The 15,961-nt window shown below is 40.9% G+C and overlaps 2 protein-coding genes and 1 non-coding gene across 3 annotated transcripts; 2 read left to right on the top strand and 1 right to left on the bottom strand.

Moving 5' to 3' along the window:
* Window positions 1-748: 748 nt before the first annotated feature.
* On the top strand, window positions 749-4,667 carry dusp22b (dual specificity phosphatase 22b). Its single transcript, XM_053437133.1, has 7 exons — window positions 749-947; window positions 1,416-1,449; window positions 1,538-1,620; window positions 2,283-2,332; window positions 3,255-3,329; window positions 3,965-4,136; window positions 4,215-4,667. Exons 1-7 carry the CDS (start codon window positions 927-929, stop codon window positions 4,353-4,355), a joined length of 576 nt encoding a protein of 191 aa, XP_053293108.1. The 5' UTR covers window positions 749-926; the 3' UTR covers window positions 4,356-4,667.
* A 593-nt stretch (window positions 4,668-5,260) lies between these two features.
* Window positions 5,261-14,464, top strand: irf4a (interferon regulatory factor 4a). Its single transcript, XM_053437129.1, has 9 exons — window positions 5,261-5,421; window positions 6,160-6,359; window positions 6,606-6,792; window positions 7,312-7,397; window positions 7,508-7,676; window positions 8,782-8,862; window positions 9,174-9,587; window positions 10,961-11,073; window positions 11,925-14,464. Exons 2-9 carry the CDS (start codon window positions 6,162-6,164, stop codon window positions 12,072-12,074), a joined length of 1,398 nt encoding a protein of 465 aa, XP_053293104.1. The 5' UTR covers window positions 5,261-5,421; window positions 6,160-6,161; the 3' UTR covers window positions 12,075-14,464.
* Window positions 14,465-15,668: 1,204 nt separating this feature from the next.
* trnad-guc (transfer RNA aspartic acid (anticodon GUC)) lies at window positions 15,669-15,740 on the bottom strand. The gene has a single exon. It is a non-coding gene; the product is annotated as a tRNA-Asp (tRNA).
* Window positions 15,741-15,961: the final 221 nt, after the last annotated feature.

Below are 15,961 nucleotides of genomic sequence, written 5' to 3'. Positions count from 1 at the left end.
AATTTCTATCTGAAACAAGAAAGCCAGCCAGGCTCACTTCATATAGGCCTGGTGTTCTTCAGTAACTTTATACTGCACATTTACTGCACATCATTAGGAATGATTTGTGTGATGCACAAGAACAACACAACTTCTGTGTGTACAGATGAATGCACTTATTAGTAACCCACTGTGGTACGTGTTGCGCACACAAAAAGCCTCAGGTGGAGTATAACGATGTTAGTGCCAGCCACATGTTTGTGACACTAATGCCCCAAAACTTTTTATGCTCTTTTATGTATAAATTTAACTTTCAATTAACTGACTCAAACAACGTGATCATACAGGCCTTAACTGAGATTACACACTATCTTGTTTTTGGAAACACTGGAACAGTTGTTTTCACATTTTTAATCCTGTGGTGATTTCATTTCTACTTTTCTTCTATGTTTTGTCGTTGATTTATTCTATTTGCTTTTTTATTCGTGGACTTAGAGCTGAACTAACTCCCTGACACGTGTGCACATACTGTCTTATACCAGGCTTTCCCACAGGGGCTTGTCTATTTTTGCCCTGCTATGTAGCCAGTCGCAGTTTAGGGTTTAGTATTCGGTGTCACTGGGCCATGGGGCAGTGTATTAATATTCCAGTATCATATCTCACCACAAATTCAAGGTTGGGGTTTTGATCACACCTGTGCCGTAATCCACTGTATCCACACTATTAAAAGCCGCGCTACACTCCTTATACCAGAGAACTACAACTCCCAGCATCCACCACGGGGAGCCTGCATATGCAGCAGTGCTCTGCTCGGTTCGGACGAGGAGCTGCAGCTTTTTGCGCCCCAGCAGCAGCGGGTCTGGGAAACCGACAAGCTGTCGGATTGAAGCAGGTTTCAAAGGACGAGGAGGGTCAGCGGGGGGTCTCTCCACACTGGGTCGGTCAGGATGGGTAATGGAATCAACAAGGTATGAGATCCATCTGTTGCACGCGCTGGAATTTACGCGCGAGTGCTCCCATGTTCCTTGTGCGTAAATTAGGAGAGGACAGTCATCCTCCTCGTTAGTCTTTTAGAGCTTTGTTAAAAAAAAGATGTCTTGTCATTGGTTTGATTAAAAAGATTAAACCCTCAACTTTCTTGCTAAATATTTAGCATGATTAAATATAGTTTTATTTGTGTGTTTTTTTTACAGTCATAATTTCAAGGTCTTAGTTGACGCTGTGGTTTCTTGTCACTTATTTTCAGGATGACTTCTCAGTCCACATGTTTGAAATTGTATCACTGAAGTTGGTGTGTGTGTGTGTGTGTGTGTGTGTGTGTGTGTGTGTGTGTGTGTGTGTGTGTGTGTGTGTGTGTGTGTGTGTGTGTGTGTGTGTGTGTGTGTGTGTGTGTGTGTGTGTGTGTGTGTGTGTGTGTGCTTTCTCTGTCCTTACAGGTGCTGTCGGACTTATACTTGGGCAATTTCAAAGGTGTGTGTTTGTGCATTTCAAGCCATTTTGGTTTGCATCTTTATTTTACGGTCGCATGTTCTCATGCTCTTGGTTTGTGGCGTTGCAGATGCAAGAGACCGAGAACACTTAGCCAGGAACAACATCACACACATCCTGTCCATCCATGACAGTGCAGCTCCAATCCTCCAGGTGAGAAGCTCTCCCTCTCCTCTCTGCTCCCTCCCCTTCAGTTTCTCATACATTTTTTTTTTTTTTTTGCAGTGAACTAATTTGGCCAATATTTGATATGATTGGCAGAGACCCTCCTCTGTGTAATAGTCCCATGCACATGATTTAAGCACAGACACAGTTCCATAAACCGGTCCGTCAGGTTGTTCCGGTGGAGGCTTCGTTGATGCTCACAGATATTGCTGCTTCGAGAGCAAACAGTGTGTCAGTCCCGAGTGAGCAAACAATAGGCAGGGGCGTTCCTTCCTTGTGAGATCCTCGGGACTATCATGAAAGATGCCAGTCAACACCAGTTGGTTTGGACAGTGAGCTGAGTTGTGTGTGGGTTGGAGAGTAGGCGTTTCTTTCCTCAGCCAGGTTGGACCGTTCGGTCTCTCTTCATTATTATGTTTTGTTCTAGGTTATGATTTTGATGTGAAGTTTCACCACAGCTCCTGTTCTTGGTTTTGTGGTAAAAAATATGAGGATATGTGGAAACGTGTCTTCAGGTCACGTCAAAATTGCCTGAAACCTTCAGAGCATTGTTATGAAACCATTTGTTTCCTGCTTCTTTTTTTTTTATTGATTTGATTTGTTCCATGCAAGTGGCTGCAAACAGGTCTCTAATATACTGTGTCCCTTAGGAGATGACCTATCTCTGCATTTCAGCAGCTGACCTGCCCACACAAAACCTGTAAGTACCAAAATGTGCAGCAAATCAGCTACAGCCATAGAACAATGCAACGCAGAGAGAGAGCGAGAGAGAGAGCAGCATTCATTCGAGGCTGCACTGCGTGGGCGTCTGAGGTTCACTTTCTTCAAGCCAACGTGTAAATGATATGCTTTCACAGGCTCAACATTTTAATGTGAAATTATTCTCTGAGTAGACCACAGCAACACCACTGGATACAGCTCTGTGGTTTTTTGTGATGTGACACACTCCTCCCCTGGTGTTTAACATGAAAAGGGGGGGGGGGGTGATGAATAAAGGGTCATTGCCTGCCTGGTTAGACACATGTACCACACTGCGTAACACAGACACACACACACACACACAAATTCACATTTTAGCAGGAAGTTAAACAACATAGTTCCGTCGTTTTAGCACAATGGTTTGTGCTGTGTCTCTATTTATTGACATGACCCCCTTCACACAGTCACTCTCTTACATATTAAAACACAAGCCTGTTTACTCAGACACACTCACACAAAGCCCCGGTTGCCTCATACATACGTTCAGAGCTGGTGGTGTTTATGCTCTGTGAAATATGACACCTCTCTGAAACTTGAACACAGCAAACCCTCATCCTGATCCACCCAGGATGAGAAATGATAGTCTGACAAGTCAGGTGCAAAAGCACACACACCATTATTTTTTTTTATTTTTCCCAATACCGGTGCTAAATCTATACTTTTTAAATTGATCTGTTGCTTAGGCAATTTGGAATTCGGAATTTAACACAATACCACAACAAATTGAAATATACTTGAAATAACTAACCCAACTCTGATAACAGTTTCAGTTCTTAACACAAGGTTTTCTTATAGTTCCTGCTCTGCAAATGGTTTAATGTTTTAATGAATGACTTTAACAAGTGTTTTCTTATGCTCCACAGTACTCAGCACTTTAAACAAAGTATAATGTTCATGCACGAGTCTCGCCTCAAAGGAGAGGGCTGCCTCGTTCACTGGTGAGAGCAAGGTCGCCTGTTGTGTCTTTACCTGGAAGTTAGAATGTCGTCTCACTCACACAGGCTTATGGAACAGAGCTGAGACTTCCTCCAGTTTTCCTCTATCTATCTATTGGTTTAATCATAGTCATGTTGAATATTTAGGTATGTACAGTGTTTATCTAGAGCTGAAAACAACTGAGATCAACCAAGTATACAAGTGAACCCATGTGGAACGGCTGCACAGAAGAGATTAAACGATAAGCGAAGGCCTATTCTTGAACTTCCCAAAAAACAGTATTGAGTCTCTTCACAGAAAAACAGAGCAAACACTCTGTTAGCCTGTCGGCTGTTTTTCCAGCCGAATGTTTTTCGACATGGATCAGGATTGTTTATTTGCTGTAAAACTTAAAAACATTTACCCATCTCGAACATAATTTACGGCTGAATGGCATTGAGCAATTGTATTGAAGAGAGCAACTTCCCTGTTCCCAAGCTGCTTTACTGACTTTACTTGAAATTATTGAGAGACCCCCAGTGGCCGAAAATTGATATTGTCTGTTTAAATGAAAAACACTCTGCAGTCATGCCTAAAATCTTTGTTGGAAAAGCACCTTTCCTTTCCTGCATTTCACTTTTCATCCGTCACTGTAAAGTTTGGCAGGTGTGTCCCGCAGTGTGACCCTGGTGATAGCTTACATCATGACAGTGACAGGCCTGGGCTGGCAGGAGGCGCTGGCTGCCGTGAAGGTGGTCCGACCATGTGCCGGCCCCAACCTGGGATTTCAGCGGCAGCTCCAGCAGTTTGAAGCGACTCAGGCTGATGAGGTCAGTGCCAAGATTCGATTACAGGAAAACAGAGTAGAAGAGAATATCTCAACTGTTTGTCTTTTTCTTTTCCTGCAGTTCAGAGAGTGGCTACGGGACGAATATAAGGACAACCCCTTCAGTGATGAGGCCGACATACGGGACCTGCTTGCCAGAGTGTCCAAAGTCAATGGCGAAGAGTTGAACCAAAAGGTGTCTCCCCCACCTGGAGGTACCTGACCAGAAATGTTCATGAGCTCTTTAGTAGCCGAGTCTGGACGGTTACACCAGTGTGTGATGCTTCAGTATCTGGACTCGTCTGGAAGTCGAACACGCTTACGGATTGGACCACTGTCAGGATGTTTAATGCTGCTGGAACAATCCTCTAAATGGACATAAACACTGAAACCATATCTGGACATATATTAACCAGAGCATATATAAAACAATTTATTTCTTGCATTAGTTTAAGCTTTTGTTGCGTTTTTTTCTAATTTATAAATGTCATTAACTGTGTTTTGTGAACAGTGATATAAAAGCGAGTAAAGGGAACGTGTTGTGTGAGTTTCTCAGGCAGTGGGCTGTCGTATGAAAGGTGATAAGACACCTTCTGTGCTATGTTTACGTCTCTGTTTCCTGGTTCTCTTCCTGTTTGTCTGATGTGCAAGAGAGGTCATGCATGGTAGCATCAAAAACACAGAGACCATGTTCTTTTCTCACTCCTTCTGTTAAACTGTCTTTAGAAACTATAAAGCAATAAAATTTAATCTCACCATCGTTAGATATTACATACAATGGCTTATGAACATTATGGATCACTGGGTTTGTGCATAGACAGCCACTTGAGGGCAGTAATACCAACAAAATAATGTACAGTATGTTCTAAACTCAATAATTAGCCATCTCTCTTGGAATCAGTTCCTCATCAGTCATCAAACCCTTAAAATCAGATCTTCCCCCAACGTTAAGTGAAATACTTTATTATTTCCATTCAGCAGTGGAAACTAGGTTGAATTCACAGACTTTTAGAAAAATACAAAACATGTGGGAGGATATTTTTCTGACGGTGATACATGCAGGTAATTGTTCCATGTGCTCAGGGTGTGACTATAGAGGGGTTCCCCACTGCAGCGGTACGTGGGCGCTGAGTTTCACAGAAATGAACGACTGCCTCCTGCGCATCTCCTCTTAAACCTCAGAGCCGGAGAGGCTCCTCCCTGCCACAAATCAAGATGTGATAACGTTTAAAAATACGACACAGAGAACTTCTAAACAGATTTCAGCAGGGGAGCTCACACGATCAAAGGTAAGAGGAAACTTCTCAGCAGGACCATTAATGCAAAGTTTTAATCTGTTAACCCAAAGGGTGTCTGTCAGGAGAAAATACCCGATCACAATCATTCAGATTAGTATCAAAATTAAAAAGTACAATTTTAAGATAAAATTAACTACTTTTATCTTTAATGTTGTCATTTCTGTTAATCATGCAACTTGAAAGAATGAGATTAAATTGTTTTAAGTTGAATTCATGTCCTGCCTTATGGATTGTATTAAGTTTAAGAAACTTGATTATAAAATGTCTCAATACTTTCTATGCCTGCATGTATTTTAGTTGTTCATTCTTATAATTCGGTCGTGGATACTTGGCTTATGTCGTTATTAATGCATATATCTTAAAAAGGTCAAATTTATTTTTGCCCGCTTTAACCTCGACCCCCTTCCTTTATTTGAATATGACCAAAGGTGTCAAACATCTCTAGAAACTTGTTAAAATCTATTAAAAGTGATGGTGCTAGTTTTGTAGAGTGTTGATTCAAGCTACGTAACTCAGGCGATGTATTCATTACTTAAACTGCAATTAATGATACATGTTTTAAACTGAGCCCGGTGTCGGCTGATTAAATATATAATTTATCTTTTCTCAGGATAAGGGATACAAGTACTTTAAATAAATACAAAAAATAAAATAAATAAGACATATAACCAAACCAGAACTGGATCACTGTACTGTGCAGTTTTTTTACTTTACTATAATATTTTGCAGAGATGAACCTGGATGAGGACAACGGCCTGACTGTCAGCTGTGGCAACGGCAAACTGAGACAGTGGCTGATCGACCAGATCGACAGCAGGAGTTATATCGGATTGGTTTGGGAAAACGACGAAAAGACAATCTTTCGGATTCCGTGGAAACATGCAGGGAAGCAAGATTATAACAGAGAGGAGGATGCTGCGCTCTTCAAGGTCAGGCCATCCCAGCTGTCCCACGCTTTGTGAACACTCTACCGCACATTGTTTTTCTCAATGAAATGTATTTATCTTAAAAAGCTGATTATGAGGCATATTGTTCTGTAATATGCAGATGTGTGATGTAGGGTTGAAAAGGCTTTAACCTAAAGTGTCTATGCGTTAGTCCGTTCCTCAAAGCTTAAACTCTTTAAAAATGTAAAGTTTAAAAGTTTAAATACATATATACCACGTTTGTTTCAGGCATGGGCACTGTTCAAAGGAAAATTTAAGGAGGGTGTGGACAAGCCAGATCCCCCCACGTGGAAAACTAGGCTACGCTGTGCGCTCAACAAAAGCAACGACTTCGATGAGTTGGTAGCAAGAAGCCAACTGGACATCTCAGAGCCCTACAAAGTCTACAGAATCATCCCAGAGGAAGCCAAAAAAGGTTTGTACTCAGTTATTTACCATGCGAGAGGCAGTAGACACCCACATGTACAGTGGCACTACCAAGACGAGTCTTCAAACTATAGTACCGCTGCATTTCACCAAGCAACTTACATTGTTTATAGAGTGCTGGCACGCTTTTTTTCATATATGCACCACCGCACTTGATTCTATTGAGGCAGGAAGCACAAAGGAAGCCGAAGCATGTACCAAAAAGGCCAGAGTGCTTTTTTTAGAGGGCTTCGGTTATGAAGACGAGGGTGTACATAACACTGCTGCAAATCCCCATGTCACTAAACCTATACAAGCAAAGCCTCACACGTGCACAGTTTGAACTTGCCAAAATGAAGCAGGCTAGTAAGGTGCATGCAATATTGCATCTCACATTATTTTACATTTAATCTGTAGAATACAACTTCATTATACTCTTAAAGATGTGAGTACTTTCAAAGTGCCGTCTAAATAGCATAGCGTGGCCAATGTTGTTGACTAGTTTACTTTTGGTTTCTTACATGTACAGGAATGAAGATGAACAGTATGGAGGAGACGACATCACATGTGAATTCCCTTAGCTATATTCCTCAGTATGGCTCCCTGCATAACCAGGTCAGCAGTGACTGTAAATCGGGTCTAACTCATGAATTGAGAAACAACGCGTTTTGGTTTGATGAAACTTTGATTCTCCGGCGTGACCGATCCTCTGCTGCATGGTTCAGGTGCCTGGCTACATGGTTTCTCAGGAGAGGAGGGAGTGGAGGGATTACTCGCCAGCCGAACAACAAGCCCTCGCTCCTCCACATCACCACGGGCCACATGCAGAGCTGCAGTACGGCCACTACCCGTCACCTGTCAGCCGCGGTTGGCCCGGGTCACATGCAGAAAATGGTAAGATGACCCTGGACTCGTCTGCAGAGCTAGTCACACTCAAGAATGACGACTCAAATTTCAAATATGGTCAAATAAGGGCAACATTATTTTGATATATATAAGATGAGCTTTTTTCAGTTTTTATGAATATCCAAATGAAAGCATCAGTCTCCAACAGGCCTCAGATGGAATTGAGTTTACATCTTACTGATACTAAATATAAAGACAAGTTATAATCATGTTCTTTCTCTTCATTGTGTTATGGTTTAACCTTCTATATGAACCGAGGCCGTGGTAGGGAATACTTTGGCATCATTGATCTTAAATGTCACTTGGTCATTTAAAAAGTCGCCACTTATCACTATGCTTCACACGCAGTTTACGGGAAAATCCCCACTGACAAGGTCCAAGTCTCTTTTATCACTCACTTTTTATGCATCAAAAGCAACTAGTATATTGTTGAACAATATGAATCTGCAGCTGCACATAACTCCTTCTTTTAAGATAAAAAATATAGTCACTTGAACTTCACCATTAGCATCGCACATCACACATATAAGTGATTATTTAAACAAGAAAACACTTTATCCTGTGCTTTGTACTGTGTAAGATTTAGTGTAGTATATTTTCCTGCCCTGTCTTTAGAGAGCACAGTCATAAATGCTACAGACCTTTAATGACTATGTCTAGCAAACAAAAACTGTTTAAATAAATTGAATTAATATTAAATGGGCAAATAAATGTATTTGCTAATATACGTATACATGTATACAAGCTGGAGATGTAGCAGGATGAAACTGAACTGAGACACAGGCGGTGGTTGCTCGAGCAGCTACTGGTGATCATTGATGTGTGCGGAAACAACATGGAGCCATATTAATTCATGTTAGCTGTCCGGTTTGTGTTGCATGCGACTGTGACATGTGTGAAGCATGTGGCTGCTGTGCCTGTCAAATACACAGCAGGGCTCCAGTAGATTTTGCCCTATGCATCCTCAAGACTTACTCTTTTTTTAAGGCTACAGTAAAGCAAAATAAAACTTCCTCAATCCTGCACCAAAGTGGCCTGAAGGACTTTCAGTACTCTAATTATGACCAGTATTTATTTAATTCATTCTGCACAGGTTTTCAGCTCTCCTTCCACACGCACTTTGCAGAGTCGCAACCCCCCGTGTATACAATGGAGCACAACAATGCCATAACAGGTAACATGTCCATACACTAATACACATATGAATAGATACACGTACTTTTCTTGTTTTGTAACCTTGTTAAGTAACATAGAAATAAAGTTGTATTATTATAAACTATTGAAAACATGTCATGACAGTCAGTTGTTTCGGGTTTTTTTGGCCCTTGGCATGATAGATTGAAAAAGGAGGTTTAAAAAATTTGAATAATAAAAGAGAAGTGAGTAAAATTCTCCAAAGAAAGACGAAGTGGAGCTCTAATTATGATGCTGACAATGTTTCCCTTCAAAGACATATCTCCTAAAAATCGTGTCTCTTTCTTCCAGATTTCAGCCTGCATGTGTCCCTGTTCTACAGAGAGTCTCTGGTGAAGGAAGTGACCACCACCAGCCTGGACGGTTGTCGGATCACCTCTTCTTCCTCCTCCTCTTCCTCCTCCTCCTCGTCATCCTCTTCCTCCCCCTCTTCTCCATGCCCTGAGGACAAACTTCACAGCGGGGCCGAAATCATCCTTTTCCCGTTCCCATACCCCGAGTCCCAGAGGCAGGGTGCTGAGATGCTTCCTAACGTACTGGAGAGGGGGGTGCTGCTGTGGATGATGCCCGATGGGCTGTACGCAAAGCGCCTGTGTCAGGGACGGGTGTATTGGGAGGGACCCCTGGCTCCATATCTGGATAAACCCAACAAGCTGGAGAAGGAGCAGCCGTGCAAGCTGTTTGACACCCAGCAATTCCTTATTGGTGAGTAGAAATATGTGACTTGTAGTTATATGTTCACACCTGCACCTTCGGACAGATGGACAGTAGCAATACAAAAAAGGAAGTATTGAAATATGTTGCTTGAGTCAAGTCAGTTTTTATTCCTACCGCCCAAAATGACAAATTTGCTTTGCGGCTTCGCAGTCTATAAAGCATCTTCTAACTCTCATTGACGTCATCATAGAGTAATGCTCCTTTACAAGTGTGAGTCTGTTATCACGTTACTTTCTGAGAAAAATATCCAAAAGCATTATCAACATTACCTATCATTAATTTCTCACAGCTAATATAACTTATTAAGTCCTGTAAAGACAAATTTTAAATAACTCACAATATGTTTTACAATATCGACTCTCATAAGCCTCCACTTTTGGGTGAAGGAACTTATATCGGCATTAACTACATTGTAGTGTGTTATAAAGCATTTATAAAATGGTTACATACTGCTTATGAATGCTAAACTAACCGGTTTAATTGTAAGTAGTTAACTGGTTAGAGCCAGGGTGTACTGCTGAATTTAAAGAGTTTGGCAGTGTAATCTATAGGTTTACATAATGTTTTATAAAGTGATAATAAAACATGAATCTGCAAAGTAACTAGTTTGTCTGTATGATAAACGTAGTTGAGTAAAAATTAAAACTTCTCTCCCCATAGTGTGAAAAAGCAGAAGCATAAACTACAACTTTACTCTGAGAGTAAATGCAGTTATTGTACTGCACTGGCCACAACCTTATTGTGACTTGATGTTATTATTGTATTGAACTATAATATAAGTAGCATTCACAGTGTCTGGTCCATCAATGACAGTATAGGAGGATGCATTTTAACATTAGGACTACAGCAAAAACATTATATTTTATAAAACTATATTCAATATTCATAGATCTCTGCTTTGTGTCCATTTGAGAGAGTAAATCTCCACCCACACATAGTTATTATCCTGTGCTGTAGAATAACTAGAGCAACCATGGTGCTTTGGTGATTTACAGTATGATGCTGGATGTCGATAATGGTTCTATGATGATGTCAATGTCATTGATGGAGATGCTGCAGTTACTTCAGCGGGGTAAGTCCCTTCCTGAGGTTGCACCGAGAAGCTTGTCACATTCTTAGCAAGGAGTTTAGAGTGTGGAGTCCCCACCCACCTCCTGTGGGCCACCACACAGCACGACTAGGAGGTGTTTTCTGTGCCGGTTCACGCCAACATTTCCATCATCAACACCAGTGGTTTTCAGTAAACCTGTTATTCAAGAAAATGTCAATCTGGGTTTATTTACTGTATCTTTTAAATGGGCTCGCACATTGTGGGGGTTTATTTTTATGTACCCTCTCTGTTCTTCCTCCTCTTCTCACAGAGCTTCAAGATTTTGCCCTTAATGGCCGACATCTTCCGAGACACCAGGTTGTGCTATGTTTTGGGGACGAGTATCCTGACCCACATCGGCAAAGAAAGATGATCAGAGCACAGGTACTAATACGCTACAAAACATAAGTAACTGAGATATTCTTATATATATATACATATACATATATTATGTTTATTTTTTTACAAAGAAACACAAAACATGGTTATCTCAAAACAAATATACATTTTGGCCAGTGTTAGTGTTCAGCTATACCATCTAACATAAAATGCAATAACTAAATATTTGGATGAAGGGGTTAAGACTGAGTTTTGATGGTATGAAAATAATTATCATACCACAGAAATATGTAATTTTTCTTATAAAAACGTCAAGATCTACACTAAGTATAGAAGGGCACAAATACAGCAAAACCACAGCAGAGTGTTGACGCCTGACTCAAGTCTGTCTGGTTCCAATGGGCTGGAATTGGCCCATTTCGGACAAAATAGTAGAAAAGATATGCAATGCAGGTTTGGTTCTGTTACCCCGGCTCGGGTATCTAGATGTTTTATGATGAACGCATTAAACCTCAGCCCCAAGTCGGCTTGAGGCATGGCAAAGTTTCTCTTTTCTCGTTTTGGACAGAAAACTGTGACCCAAGCTGCACAAAAACTGCTTCACCAGCAAGAACTCTAATTCATTTATTGATTAATTGTTTTGAATAAAACTGAAGGATTAGAGATAAATTCATATTTACTGAAACCAAAATAAAGTTCAGTCTTAAAACGGACAGAATGTGAAATACGTACAGAATCTGTGTATTATAAGTTTGTAATAAAAAATAATTAAACTGAAAAACTGATCAAATTAGATTTACTCCTTCTTTACTGCTCTCTGCCTAAATAAGGGCACAATAACACGATGTGATTCAGCAAACACAGACATATTTCACTGATGGGTACTTTCATTTCAGGTGGAACCAGTGTTTGCCAGAAAACTGGTTTACTATTACCAGCAGAACAACGGCCACTTCCTGCGAGGCTACGATCACGTCCAGGAACACGCCACATCCCTAACAATCGACTATCCTTCGCAAAGACCTCTACAGCACATTCAGGACTGATACACACACATACACACACACACACAGACACACACACACACACAGTGTAGGGCATGGAGGTGACGGTAAACCACTGGTCGTGTCTCACTTCTTGTGTCTGCAGTCTTACTGTAAATGGCAGAAGTGCACGGGGAAGACCCTGTTGCTTTCTTTTGCACACCTTGTTGTTGCAGTTTTGGTAATGTCTTGTTTTTTTGTTTCTCTCCACTAAAAGTATTATTGTGACAGCTTGAAGGATGCGGTTTGAGGGGGGATGGAGGGGTGGGGCAGAGGTCGACTCAGACAGGAAGTGCTCGTACAGGTGCACAGGAAGAGTGGCCCCCTGAGACGAAAACTGGTGCGTCGAGGTGGTAAACCCAGAGTATGAATGAGTACTCAATGTGTTTTCCGAGGTGGCGGCTGACAGTGATCCATCCCAGACGCAGATTACAGTGCACAGACCTCAGTTCTGTGTTTCAGTGGAAAACACAAAAATGCTTGGACTGTAACGTGAAAGAAAGGCTTGTCTGGTTGTGTAGTAGAGGAAGCTCATGTTGCGAATGATTTCCCTCTTGGCTGCCACATGTGGAGCAGGAGGTTTATTTATGAAAATCAATTTCTACTGAATCTGATTGATTGAAACAGGACTGTTTTGATTGTGGTGGATAAAGACCGAAGCCCATTTACCAGTTTTACGTACATTGCAATTATATTTTCAAGCTTTCATGTCAAGCGAGGGTTTGTTTACACATTTGTCTGATAGTTGTTAACAAAGGAAATTAAATCTGTGAATTTAGGTATCAGTGCAGACAGCTATTAAATCTATATTTTAAAAAAGTTGCAAAGAACTCATGAATACTGTTTCTCTCTGTAGACAAATAAAAGTGAAGCAAAGGATTTTCTAGAACTTTGGGTTACAGCTCACCGGAATATTTAAGAGATAATAATTCATTTTTAATACTGAAACATATCTTTGTATCTATTAACTGGACTTAGCGCTAAATCTTGCCCTATTTGAAAACCTAGTTCTCATTTAAACTACTCACAACATGAACACACAGACATGAGACATGGCTGTGCATTAACTTCTCACAAGCTAAATGTGTAGGAACCTGTGGCTGTTAACCGATTATCAGGGAGCAAGCCTGTGTCACCAGAAACATCTGGCCATGATGGCTGATCTCGACCTCACTGTAGGAAGTTGACTGGAAGAAGTCACACTCATCTCGTAACTCGCGAGGTTCCCGTACCTGTTCCTCTTCACCTGAAACTAGTGGCCTCTCAAATGGGAAGGAAAACTACGAGGTGGTGTGTGTGAGTGCAGGTTCAGGAGGCAGTACCTCTCCGGTTCTCATGCCTGAGATCCACTGGATGTGACTATCACAAAAAAAAAAGCCATTCCAAGACCTCCACAATACGTCTGTTTCCTAATTAGGAACCCAGGGAGACACACAATGCAAACAGCTGGTTGTGGAGTCTGTCAATGTGTCGAAGTCCTAAAGAATGATGCAGCATTAGGAGGGACACAGGTTGTGTTATGCTTACTTCTGTGGTCCAGAGTTTCGATCTCATTTACTTCCTTCACACTTAACCACATCACTTTCACAATGGCTTCAAAAGTATGACCCAAATCACAGGCGGGAATGTTTATGCGTGTGTGTGTGCATGTGTGTGTGTGTGCGTGTGTGTGTGAGTGAGTGTGCATGTGTGTGCATGTGTACGAACCATAAATCTTTTTTTCCGCTGGGTGATATTTTTGTTTATTACTTCACAGTCAGACATTTGACATTTGACGTGAAATAATACCAGATTCATATTCAGTGTGCTGTTATGGTTTGTGTGTATGTGTAGTAAAGAGTTCTGTGTGGTCGTGCGTGTAGGGCGGTATGTCTGCACAGTTTCTCTTATCAGAAAGTGACATCTATGGACTCAAGATAAAACATGTGACTCCCCCACCTACAACTGCAGTGACTCAAGTATACACACACACACACAAACACACACACACACTTCTATCTTAGTGAGGACACTCATTGGCATAGTGCTTTCCCCTACCCCTTAACCTAACCTTTACAATCCAAACTAAATGCCGAACCCTAAACCTAATTCTAACCCTAATCCCAAAACTAAGTCTTAACCCTCAAACTTCCCTTGGGCCGGTCAAAATGTCCTCACTTTCCAGAAATGTCCTCACTCTGAAGGGTCTATGCCTTAAATGGTCCTCACAAAGATATAAGTACAGGAACACACAAACACACGCTTCAGAGGAAATGGCAAAAGAAGATTGTATGCATATTGATTTGTTTTTGTTTTTTTTAACAACATTAGCAATAATCAGAGATTGATTAATATAAAACTCGAACATGAATATAGATGATTTATTTTGAAATAAACAAATCGATCAATTGCTACACATGTCTACTGTGTTGTTTTGTCTTTGAGCTCCTTTGATCCCCCCCCCCCCCCCCCCCCAAAAAAAAAAGCTGCAAGCCTGAGACTCATATTTGGTTTGAAAAATAACAAAAAAAAAACACTTGTTTTGCCATGGTGTTTCCCCCCCTGCAGGAAGCCACATCATTTGTAGTCAGGCTTCAGCTTATCCGCCTGAATAAGAGCCGTTACTCCAGGCGACATCGTCTGAGCCCTTCACTCGTAGCTATGGAAAACAAACGGTTCATTCAACTAATCCCCCAAACATCGCAAAAAAGGTTTTAGAGAGAAATGAAACCACCATCAGAATATGAACTGCTTCACTTTCTCCGAAAGAAATAGATTCTGTTGGTTCCATCATGACTCAGTGATGAACTTATTGGACTAGTTCATCATGAATTATTGGGCGGGGACTGACACATGATGCTATTAAACAGTTCAAATGTTTTCCACTTCAAAAAGAATGAACAATATGTGTTATTAATAACACTACAACGTTCAATTTGTTGTAAAACGTCTATTAGCCCACTTTAATTATCCTCACTGATGGATCGTCTCCTATTTTTGTTGATTTCCTTCACTTACAGTAGTGAGGACCTATTTATTTAAATCCTCATATTGTTCTAACTTTGTTTATACTTTTACATTGAAATTTTGGATATTAATTTCTTCATAATTCAGTTATTCATCGTTTGAGCCACAGAGTCAAAATCCAGTTTTGTGTAAAAACCAGTACAGATACTTTTATCCATATATGTTTTATGTGTGATTGAACAGCAAAGACCCTAGACCGGAAGAAATTAGGTTGCGTCACAGGAAAGAAATAGTCAATGTTTTGCTGACATCTGCTGGTTGAGCCACAAATACAATATTCTCAACGTTTGCCATTTGTGCCTTTTTGTTGGCTTTGTTGATATTTTCACTTCTTTGTTGATCGTAAGATGAATTTAAATAAAATCCTTTGATAGAGGTGTTTGAATATGTAACGTTTAGAAATTGTTTTAAACTCTTAAAATTAAAGGGCCGGTGTGTAACGGTGTATTTATTGTGAGGTGATTAAACATCGTGTTTCTTCTGGTTTGACGACTGCGGAAGTGGTCGCTTATATTCACTTGGTCCGTCACGTGATAAAATAGATGTTTATTTGTCCCACAACAGGGAAATAAAAAAAAAAAAGTTTGTTTCCTCCCCGTCGGGGAATTGAACCCCGGTCTCCCGCGTGACAGGCGGGGATACTATCCACTATACTAACGAGGAGATGTTACAGTGGGTGTTTTTGGACTATATATACTTGTCCTGAAGGGGTCGTAAGTCTCAGCTCTGTGCACATAGTACATCGGACACCGAGGTTTCTACATACGACATCGGTCATCGACAACACACCATGACCTGGATAGACTCCCTTACTTCTCAAAGCCTTTCATAATAATAACAAGACAAAAACATCAGACTCGAAGTCAGTGGCCCCTGTGTGTTTA

This window comes from Pleuronectes platessa, chromosome 13 (assembly GCF_947347685.1).
Source record: "Pleuronectes platessa chromosome 13, fPlePla1.1, whole genome shotgun sequence".
In the NCBI taxonomy this organism is placed as follows: domain Eukaryota; kingdom Metazoa; phylum Chordata; class Actinopteri; order Pleuronectiformes; family Pleuronectidae; genus Pleuronectes; species Pleuronectes platessa.
The sequence above is the reverse complement of the archived record's forward strand: the minus strand, read 5'-3'. Positions and strand labels throughout refer to the sequence as shown.